At 35.2% G+C, this 11423-nt stretch overlaps 2 protein-coding genes across 4 annotated transcripts; both read left to right on the forward strand.

Moving 5' to 3' along the window:
* Positions 1 to 223: 223 nt before the first annotated feature.
* LOC137830643 (transcription factor bHLH30) lies at positions 224 to 2329 on the forward strand. Its single transcript, XM_068638105.2, has 2 exons — positions 224 to 1156; positions 1650 to 2329. The coding sequence occupies exons 1-2, from the start codon at positions 854 to 856 to the stop codon at positions 2121 to 2123; spliced, it is 777 nt and encodes a 258-aa protein (XP_068494206.2). The 5' UTR covers positions 224 to 853; the 3' UTR covers positions 2124 to 2329.
* A 1151-nt stretch (positions 2330 to 3480) lies between these two features.
* On the forward strand, positions 3481 to 9159 carry LOC137818584 (uncharacterized). 3 transcript variants are annotated; one of them, XM_068622104.1, is made up of 8 exons: positions 3481 to 3823; positions 4541 to 4653; positions 4769 to 4818; positions 6954 to 7187; positions 7297 to 7449; positions 7988 to 8083; positions 8185 to 8205; positions 8770 to 9159. In XM_068622104.1, exons 1-8 carry the CDS (start codon positions 3534 to 3536, stop codon positions 8935 to 8937), a joined length of 1125 nt encoding a protein of 374 aa, XP_068478205.1. In that variant the 5' UTR covers positions 3481 to 3533; the 3' UTR covers positions 8938 to 9159. The 3 variants fall into 3 exon arrangements, 2 of the variants coding, with proteins under 2 accessions (XP_068478205.1, XP_090153285.1); XR_016517264.1 differs by having other exon boundaries at positions 3484 to 3823; positions 6954 to 7191; XM_090297159.1 differs by having other exon boundaries at positions 3497 to 3823; positions 4920 to 7187.
* Positions 9160 to 11423: the final 2264 nt, after the last annotated feature.

An 11423-nucleotide genomic window follows, 5' to 3' on the forward strand; every position in this document is an offset into this window, starting at 1 on the left:
CAATATTCTGTGGTGAAACGGTGAGTGTTTGAGTTTTCAACAAAGACACTAATATGTCAACTCATACTGCCGATTAATTTGAATATAAAAAAAATTAACGTTTTAGTGATTTTTAAATTTTTTATTTATTCTTAGAACTTCAACTTGACTTCGTTTAAAGTATTTGAACTTCAACTTGACTTCGTTTAAAGTATTTGAAGCCAGTTTCCTTCTAAGAACAAATAATGTATTGTTTGAAGTTAGGTATTTTGACAATTTCTTTTGCACAAAATTTCCATTACAAGATTTATCAATTATATACCTTAATCGTGGACTGCTTTCAAAAATCAATTTTCATTGATGTAGATTTGAAAACCACCCTATTTCAAGATTTGACTGAAGAAAGTACATTTCTCCGTTTAATTTGTTCTTAAAAAAGAACAAACTAAATGATTCTGTACGGGGAAGATATTGAAATCTAACAAAATATAGTTTCTGAATATAAAATGGTGCAGGAGCTAGGCTCACCCAAAATTTTGTTGGGACAAGAACTACTCCAATATAATATAAAAGGTGTTTTGGTGTGTTCTTCCTTCCTTAACAACACAGGTCAAGTTTTCTGTAATCTTACTCAGTACCCTTCAGATCTTTACCATTTAGTCCTTTGCCATCTTCATATGCTGCTACTGACACAGTGTCTGACACTCACCACTTGCACTCTCTATCTTTGGTTCCAAAGATACAGTCCAAACCCAGAATGAAAAAGAACAAAACAGTCCCCACTTTATATTTCACTTGCTATTTGTGAAACTACCCACCCTTTTGACCAAGTAACTTTTGTTATTATTCTTCTTGTTGTTGTTGTTACTGAGGCATGGAAATGGAAGAATTTTTGTGGGGTGTTGACATTGATGGGGATGTCTCTAAGGGGAATAGTGATGGTTTTGAAGGAAGCAATGGAGTGATTGGAAGTGGGTGTGGTTCATCTTTCTCTCTGGTTTTGGATAGGGAGAAAGGGGAGCTTGTGGAAGCTCCTGTGAAATTGGAAAGGAAAGGGGTGTCCACTGAGAGAAGCACTGAAGCTTTGAAGAACCATAGCGAGGCAGAGAGGAGGAGGAGGGCAAGGATTAATGCACATCTTGATACACTTCGCAGTGTCATTCCAGGTGCTATGAAGGTCTCTTCAACATAATGTTTTTTCAGCATCATTTTTCTTTTCCTTTTCCTATTCCCTTTTTCTAAATGATTCAGAAAGCATATAACTAATTTGAATATTTGTGAGCAATGTTTAACTAAGGTAGTCATTTAATTGAACTGGGTCATGAAAGTCAAAGGGTGTACAATAATGATCTAGTTTACTTCATCTGAATTTACTGGCAATTGCATTGTAAAGCATAGCTTGACTAGTCACAGTTTGATGGATTTGGTTCATATCATGTTTAAATTGCATCATCATTTGAGCTTTAATCTTCTCTTCTTCTGCTTCCATTACCATCTCAGAGTGAATTAAATTGTTACTTTTGATTGTCAATGTCTCAATTTGAGTTTTCTATCCAACTTTGTGCTTTTAGTTTGATTTGAGAAGCTCGGTTTTCAGTAGAAATAAACATGTTTCACATTCATTCCTTGTTTGAAAATTTGAGTTTCACTATATTTACTTTTGGAAATAGATGGACAAAGCATCATTACTTGGTGAGGTTATTACACATCTGAAAGAGCTGAAAAGGAATGCAGCAGAAGCTTGTGAAGGTTTGATGATACCAAAGGACAATGATGAAATAAGTGTTGAAGAACAAGAGGGTGGGTTGAATGGTTTTCCTTATTCAATTAGAGCATCACTATGTTGTGAATATAAACCTGGTCTATTGTCTGATATAAGACAAGCACTAGATTCTCTTCATCTTATGATAACAAGGGCAGATATTGCAACCTTAGAAGGCAGGATGAAGAATGTGTTCGTGATAATTAGCTGCAAAGAACACAACTTTGAAGATGCTTCATACCGTCAATTTCTTGCTGGTTCTGTTCACCAAGCTCTGAAGTCTGTGCTCAATAGATTTTCTGTTTCACAGGACATTTTAGGAACCAAGAAAAGAAGGAGGATTTCTATATTCAGTTCTTCATCTTTAGAAGATTTCTTGTAAGCTCCCTTGTCAAGTATAATTTAAATCTTTTCCAAGTCTGAATGTGATAGTATTAAGTTCCTTCATGTACCATGTAAACTCATGTATACATACTCAAATGGGCATGCACTTCTTCCATGCTTTCTCATCTGGACATGTACTTCTTAGAAGACAAATCATGTGAAAATATAATGGGCATCTTTTTTTGGGGTGCACAAAATGTTAAAGGTGCTTTGACAGATTGGTTGATGGATAACTTACCAAACTAACCTCTTTTTTTCCTTTGATCAGCACAAATTTTAGTCTATGATATTGTACTTGTTTACAGAAGGATTTCAATTGGTATGAATTATCTTCATGAGCAATAGAAAGCAAACAATTGTAATATGTTATTTCAGAAAGAAAAAGTTGGTAATTTGACCAAGGTTTAGCAATGGTTTCTACTAAGTGCTACACTTTTTCTTCAAAAAAAATTTGACTGCAGGAAAAGAATACCAAAAATTATGAATTGTGCCTATGGAAGAGTGTCAATTAAGCAATGATCAAGAGGAAAATTGTGCTTAGAGTTGGTTAGATCTCTTTTTGTAGGTAACCAACCACACAGTAAAAATTTAGTTTTAGATTAAATTTTATTTTTAAATAATATAAATATTTTAAGTTATTTCGTTATCCTTTTCACTCATTTAAATAAATGAAAAATTTTCTTCACGTAAATTTTATTTTCTAATAAATTTTTATCTTTTATCTTATTTTATTTTTCATCCCAACAAAGTATAAAGAACATTTCAAAGAGTTTCCAATACTAGGTAAAAAACTTAAAGATATTCCATTATGTTTAGGCAAAACGGCAAGGAATGCTTTTATAAGGCATCACCTTTAATGAACAAAAATGGATACTTTTATTAAAAAAATATAAAAAAATATTAATACACTGGTATTGTAATTTCAAGTAGGAATATTCTGCTTTGATTTCTTAAAACTAGTGATAAAAGTTAAAGCCTAAGATGAGAGGGACTTAATGAGACTCTAATACAAGATTATTTTTCGGTTTAATTATATTGTTAGTAACGAAATTTTTGGAGCAAATCTTGTTTTTCTCCTAAAAATAATTTTAATTCGTAAATATTAAATTTTAAAAAATAAAAAAGTTTCAAAAATATTATTGTAATTTTTCATCTGTAGAGATGAAAAATATTTTTTAAACTTTAGAAAGTAAAGATAGAATTATCGGAAATTTCAGATACAAATTTTAGAAAAAATAAATAATGCATATATTAACACTATAAAAAAAATCCACGTGGCAAGCAAGAGGATATCACAGTCTCTTCAAAGTCCACGTGGCGAGATAGTATACGTGAATGAGATTGTGTGGCAGTGGAGAGCAATGTTTTTGTGTCGTCGTCACAGTTGAACAGACAACACATAAGCGACATGATGGCTCTCTCGTCGCCACTTCAGAACCTCTCCGCAGTCATCTCCGCCACCGCCAATGCCACCACGACAGCAGCCCGGCCGCCGAGGGGGCGGCACTGGGAGGTTCACTCGGCGGCGTCCAATACAAGCGCCGCCGCCCCGGTGCAGTTCGGTGGGTACGAAGAAGGGAAGCTCGAGCGACCCAAGTGGGCTGGGGAGACCCCTCTTTCACGGCTTGTTCAAGCTCTCATCTCCTTCAAGCCTTTGTACTCTGTTCTCAAGCTTGGTGCTAGAAGGGTTTTCATAAGGTTCTTCATCGTGCCTTCTTCACTTTCCTTCAACTTCAAATTTTGCATAATTGCTTTGGTAACTTTTCTAAACTCGAAACGTGTATATTGTGAGGGTTGATCATGTGGGAAGAGTTGGATATACATTTGTACTAGTTTAGGAGCTTTTTGCAACAGAGTAAATTCTATTAGTCAGAGTATTATATGATATGGTATTATGTTAATCAACATTGTGTGACGTTTCAAAAGGGCCTGGTTACTAGTTTGATGCATGTATTAATAGTTTAGAAACAGTTCGGCTGTTATGTTACATTATTGAACTAATATTTCATTGGTGTCTCTTAGAATTTAGGTTTGAGTGCAACTCAATCCTGCAAAATCAATTAATAAGATGAGAGTTGTTACATTTATATATTATAATATAATTGCATATCTACATAAGGAGGGGTTTTCATGGCCCTCTTATCATGAGAAGGGGACAACTTGAATATGACATTTGTAGGACTGCACAATTGTAAGGAGGGGAGAATTATTGGGTAAACCTCACCTAACCAAGTCGATTGTGTGAAGTTAACTTAAGATTAAATTCCACCTTTTTAAGATGATATCAAAGTGATTCAAGAATTTATCTTAGTCCTGTTTTAGAATCAAATTGCTATTGGTAACACGATGAGATGAAGTTGTGATTAGCATCTCTTTGTTGGGAAGTGAGTCTGGATTTTCAATGTGAATGCACAGTACAGCTGAGAAGAACAACATACCTTGGAGGCAGATGGCGAAAGAGGTTTTAGAGTCAGAAGTGTATAGGGAGATGGATAGCATTCAAAACCAGTCTTTAGTGTACCCTGATTGTAAGTTTCTGACTATCTAGTTTTTACATTATGTTACCCTTCTATTCATCGTTGTCTTTACTCTTGCATATCATTGAAAATGATGGAATTAATGACTGGTGAAATTACGTAACAGATTATTTGAATCCATTCCATGCATACGAGGAGGGCAATCTTACATGGCTGGTATGTGATAATTCTGAATTTTCCCATATGTCAATTGATGGCTTAATTTGGCCACTCCTTTCTTGATAATCAGAAACACTTATCAAGTTCCTGTTTGGTAGGTGGGTTGGTGGTGGTTGTTTCTCCCAGCACTTCTTTTTATGACATAAACTTGACTTTTGTTTACTTCATTAGTTCAAATTTATTACTATTGAAGCCATGAATGATACTATTTTTCTTTCATGAAATGTAGACATGGTAGAAACACCACAATTTTTTTTATTTGATTTATAGACGTCAGAAGTTCCAATCGTCAACTTTGGCTCGTACAATATGATGACGATCCTCAACCTGATTTGGCTAGTCCTGGAGGCATTACTTTTTGAGGGTCCTATTTCGGATGAAAATGTTGGGGAGTTCCATCATCTTTCCCATTATGCCTTCCATGGTTCATGGGGGGCAAGCACCCTGCGGTTTTAGGGATCTATTTTGCGATATACAGTTCAAGTTCTTTTGGATATTGGTTCTTCTGATAATTTTATCCGACCTTGTCTTGTAAAATTTCTGGGACTAACGGTAGAATCTGCACTATATTTTAAAGTCGTGGTAGGTATTGGCCATTTTTTAACTTGTGAAGGGAAAACACGACAAATACCTCTTCAAATTCAAGAGCACACAATCAACGTCTACACCTTCTTGCTTCCAGTTGCCGACGCAGAGGTGATTTTGGGAGCTTCATGGCTAGCCAAACTTGGACCACATGTAGTTGATTATAGTGATCTTACTATTAAGTTTTATGATGGCCCCAATTTCATCACTCTTTGTGGTGAACCTCGCGCTGTTGTCTAAGCTTTACAACTTATGTTTAACCAGCTATTCTCAACGTTTTATTCGTGGTTATGCATCATTGAAAGCTCCTCTTCATTCGCTACTTCAAAAAGATGCTTTGTGTTGGAACTCCAACACCCTGTTGGCTTTCGAGAAGCTCAGGCAGGCCATCACACCAGCTCCTGTTTTTTCCTCACCTGATTTCACTATGCCCTTTGAATTGGAAACAGATGCACCTGGTGTGGGAGTGGGTGCTATACTAAGTCAACTAGGTCATCCAATTGTTTTCTTTTCAAAGAAACTATCACCTCGGTTGCAGGATAAATATGCTTATGTACGTGAGATGTATGCAGTGTCAAAATTCAGCCATTACTTGGTCGGGCACCATTTTATTATTCTTACGGACCATTAGAATTTACGGGCTTTAATGGAGCAAAGTTCTAGAAACACCTGATCAACAACAAGGGTTGCATAAATTAATGGGATGTACCTTTGTGATTGAGCACAAATCAGGAAAACAAAACATAGGAGTAGATGCCTTGTCTAGGGTGAGTTGTTTCCCTCTATCCATGTTTAATTGTGATCTTTTGACTACCTTTCGTGAGGAATTGAAAGATGATCCTCAGTACAATACCATTTTAACAAACTGTGACAACGACATTTCTCTGCATCCTTTCCGTACCCAAGATGGCTTGCTGTTTAAGAATGACCACCTCGTTATTCCTTCTCATTCCCCACTGACCTTACAATTAGTGAAAGAGTTTCATAATTCCCATTGGGGGACATGTTGGGTTCTATTCTTACGGAATATTAAAAGATTGACGTCAAATTTTCCAGCAAGCTAAAACTTCGCAATCCTTGCCTTAGGGACTGCTCACTCTGTTACCAGTTCCTCATCAAATTTGGAAAAAATGATATTTGCAAATCACCATACAGGAGAAATGATAACAAATAATGGGAGGGGAGACACATGTACGGGGTGTGGTGGATATTTTCTGATATTTGCTTTTCGCTTTCTTATGGCCAAGCTCATGACATGAGTTTTGGAGAACCTTATTTCTATGAACATCTGAATAGTACAAGGAAGTTTTCGTAACCGTTATATAGCTGAGAATCATATCATATCCCCATGTATTTATGCTATTTAGAAATTGTAAAAGTCCAAGGTGTTTATGTTATTTAGAAATTGTAAAAGTCCAAGTTGTCATGGACGCTCGTTTGTTAAGCAGACAATCATATGGACGTAAATGTAATAGTAATTACTTTTTATTTCCAAAATGAAAAAAGAAGAAGCAATTTATTATAAAATCTGGATTCAATTATTATAGGCAGCAGCAGAAGCAGAGGCTGCTACAATGTCAATGGTTAGACGAGCACTTCCAAATGCTTCTTCATTGGAGGAAGCAACTCAGATACTGCGTGGCAATTGGCTTCATGCTATTGAACAACACCATATACAGTATTCAGAATCATCTGTGGTTAATGACATTCTAGATATTGGATGCTCTGTCGGAATAAGCACAAAATATCTTGCAGACAAGTTCCCCACAGCCAAAGTCACCGTGAGTGAGTTTTTAATGGATGGATGAATTTGCTTTCTTAATACTAAAAACAATAAAAGAAGTGTTATGCATGGTATTGATTGGCTTTGTGATTAATATTTTGTTCCAGGGGCTAGATCTGTCACCGTATTTTCTAGCTGTGGCTCAGCATAAGGAAAAGAGGGCAATGCCTAGAAAAATTCCAGTAAGATGGATACATGCAAATGGGGAAGACACGGGCTTGCCTTCTAAATCATTCGACCTTGTTTCTCTTGCCTTTGTGGTATGTTTTTTCTTTTCTCTTCAGTCCTTTAAAGTTTCACCAAAAAGGGTTGGGTCTAGATAAATGAACTAGTTTGTTCTCATAAAATAGTGAACTATGCAGTTCAGATCCTTACCGGGAGAAGTACTACCATTTATTGTCTGATCATATCTAGGGCAAGATTTATACCTGTCAGAAACCTACCAAAAAAGGTTTAAAAAAATGTACTATTTTCTATTTATATTTTATGTCAATCTAGTCAACAAAAACTGAGAATACAGAAGTCCCTCTGTCAGTTGAGAACAATATTCCTTGAAATGTGATATCATTACTTCAATCAAAGGCCAGAAAGGCATATAGATTTTTGAAGATTCACATAATTGAAACATTGAATTCTATCAAGAGACTAATATTTATCAGCATTCTTGCATTAAATCAGTTGTGAATTCCCAACTTCATATCCCAAGACAATTACTAGAAGAACAGAAAGGTTGCACGAATAACATTTTGGAAAAATTACTAGTTGATCTTAATATCTGGAATCCCTGATCATATGCAGCTTCATGAGTGTCCTACAAGAGTTATACTGAATTTAGTGAGGGAAGCATTCCGTCTCCTTCGGCCTGGAGGCACACTAGCTTTGACAGATTTTTCGGTATACAATATCATGATTACAATTTTTTTTTTATTCCATTTCGTTTTTGGTTTCATGCCCCCTATCACAAATGCTCATATTATTATTTCTGCCTTCTGCAGCTGAAGTCAAAGGTCCTCCAGGTACTGTATTGTCCTGCTTTTATGCCCTATTTTTTTTCATCGTTACATAAATATTTTGTAGGCTAATTTTTTATTTTTGTTTGGTCTCTTAAGTCTAAAAGGTTCCATTTTGATTCTTTAGAGTGTTTATGTTAGACTAATTTAAACATTCTATCAGTTTTCTCTTAATTTTGAATGATGCACCATCCCTTTGCCATGTGTTACTAAGTTGACCAAAGTAGTGTGATAAATTGGTTAAAGGACCAAAGGGATGCTTAAAGAGACTGAAGTGAAACTTTTTAAGCTATGAAGTTGAAACAAAAAAAATACAAAAGAGGACCAAAAAGACAGCATATTTTTTATGGCCTTTTGTTTAACTGTGCTGAACCTATGAATATTAACAAGTAAATTATAAAGAGCAGTACAAAGTGCACCTTTGGGGACTGCTTGATCTTGGTATTTAATTCTAGGTTACTTTTCTTGGAAAATTTGGTCATCCATGATACATGATTAACTTAGTACATGTACATTGTCCATGTAGGAACATCATCTAACTTGTTCTTCCTCTTGCTCTCTCTCTTACAGGAATTGTCTCCTGTCCTGTTTACACTGATTAAGAGCACAGAACCTTTTCTGGATGAGTATTACTTGACTGATATGGATGAAACACTGAGGGAAGCTGGTTTTGTTAACATAACATCAATTCTTACGGACCCCAAACACGTCACAATTACGGCAACTGTGCCTCAATGAAACATCACTTCTTCTTGAAATTTTTTATTTTCATTTTCCTTGGTACTTAAACACTTTCTTGGGTTTGGCATCAAGCAAGCTAGCACTTGGTAGACGTATTTCCAATTTAATAGTGTGGTCCAAAATGGTTAAATTATGTATCAATGTGCCACGATCTGTTATTATTATTGGTTCTGTAGAGTATCCCAAGATCTGGTATAAATTCCTTTGAACCTTTGAACATGACTATTGTCCTTTTCTTGAAGCACCGATCAATTGCTGTCGTGTCCTTATTATTTGGGTTTTGCCAATCTCTTTTTTGCTTTGTTTGCTTGTGCCCTTTTGATAGTAAACGTTGAATGAAAAGTAAGCCCAGATAACAAGACAATCGTTAAAGGTACAAGGTGTAATTTTATATCTTTATAACTTTGTTTTCAGATTCTTTTTTTTTGTGATTTCAGTACATTCCTGTATAGAAAGGAGTTTTCCTTGTTAACAGAGCACAGTACTTTTTCTTATGAAAATACAACTTTTTTTTTCTATAATTGGTAAAAGGCGACGCACTTAATTCTTTGTGAAGCAAATAAAAAAGTAAAGCAAACTTTCTACTTCGAACATAAGAATTGAGGTAAGAAGTGCAAGAAAGGGAGAAAAGGAAAAGAAGTAATAAAAGATATAATAGAAAGAGAGAGAAAAAAAGTAAAAGAGAAAATACAAAATATAAATGCATAAATCACTTTTCCTCTCTTATGGTTTGGAAACTACAGATGTTGTTTCAAAATTTTGGGCCGATCCTAATGAGATGGAGGAGGATGTCAGTGATACTGGGGAGGAAAAAGTTTGCACTAAAAGAAAGTCAGGGAGACCACCTAAGGGGACTGGTAAATCCAAAAAAAACTGCTAAAACAGTTATCTCTACAACGTCGCAATGAAGGTCTCTCCATTTTTCTGGAATGTTAGAGAACTGTGAAACCACAAAACTGTGGAGATGTTGATCAATTTACTTAAATTACATAAACCCCTCTTGGTTTTTCTTGCTGAACCTATGATGTCGTATACTAATGCTTTCGGCATCCTTTTCAAATCTGTTAATATGCATTTGGTGGCTACGTCTCCTATTGTTAATAAAGCTGCTAAGCTTTGGTGTTTGTCGGTTCCTAATCTTGTCTAAAATTTCTTGGTCAATGATCAATTTATTTCTCTAACTTGCCTTCTGCATGATTAATGTTTGAGCTCTGCAGGTCTTTATGGTGTTAACACATACTTGGCTAGACAGTTTTTGTGGAGGGATCTTAGTTTCTTCACAGGGCCTTGGTGCATTCTGGGAGATTTTAATGTTGTGCTCTTGGCGAATGACTGTAAAGGGGGGTGACTCCTAATTAGATTTCTTGTAATGAATTCCTTGATTTGATTAATACTAATGATCTTTCTTGTATGCCTTATACTTGGTGTAATGGAAGGAGAGGGTTGCATAAAATTCATAGAAGACTAGATAGGGCTTTATGTAATGGAGTGTGTCTGGATGAATGAGATTCTTGTACTTATTAGGTTCTTGTTAAAAATTGTTTTGATCATTCCCCTAGTCTTGTTAGTAATTCTTTGAGGAAAGATAGCAATTTTCATTTCTTTTCTATGTGGTTTCAGGACACTTCATGTCCGAAGCTTATTCATGATTATTGGGCTAATAAGGTTGTTGGTTGTCCTATGTTTATTTTGTAACATAAGTTAAAAATTTTGAAAATTGAGCTGAGACTGGAATAAATGGAAGTTTGGTGATTTTTTCCTTGTAGTAGAGGTGTCAAACAAGGTGATCCTTTGTCTCTTTTACTTTTCTATCTTGCTGAGGAAGTTCTTAGTAGAGGTATCTTTAAGTTTGTGAATGATAAGAAAAATTTACATATGTCTAGTCTGTAAGGTTATCTCACTCGCTCTCATATTTTATGTGTTGATGACATATTTGTTTTCTGTAGGGGGGTATTAAGTCTCTTAAAAATTTGTGTATTTTTCTTAAAACATATGGTGATGCTAATAACTCTAAAAGTAATTTTTCACCATGGATAATTCTGCAAGATTTGTTACCAAAATTTAACGTATTCTTTCTTATAGTCATGGTTGTTTGCCTTTCAATTATTTAGAAGTGCTTATCTTTGTTGGTGCTCCAAAGTTTCGATTTCTTCAACCTTTGGCTGATAAAGTCAAATTGAATCTAACATCTTGGAGATGTAAATCTCTTAGCATGATGGGTCAGATTCAGTTGGTCAATACGGCAATTACTAGATTTCTAGCTTATAGCTTTAATATGTATAAATGACCTATTTCACTTCTTAACCAAGTTGAGAAGTGGTGTTGAAATTTTATTTGACTGGTGATATTATGAAAAAAGGCATGGTCACCGTGAATTGTGATACAATTTGTTCTCCTATTGAGAATGGAGGTTTGAAGATTATTAATCTTCGTCATGAAAATAATGCATATCATCTTAAGCTTACTTGGAACTTTGCTTATAG

Source organism: Phaseolus vulgaris, chromosome 11 (genome assembly GCF_051622355.1).
Source record: "Phaseolus vulgaris cultivar YP4 chromosome 11, ASM5162235v1, whole genome shotgun sequence".
Taxonomy (NCBI): Eukaryota; Viridiplantae; Streptophyta; class Magnoliopsida; order Fabales; family Fabaceae; genus Phaseolus; species Phaseolus vulgaris.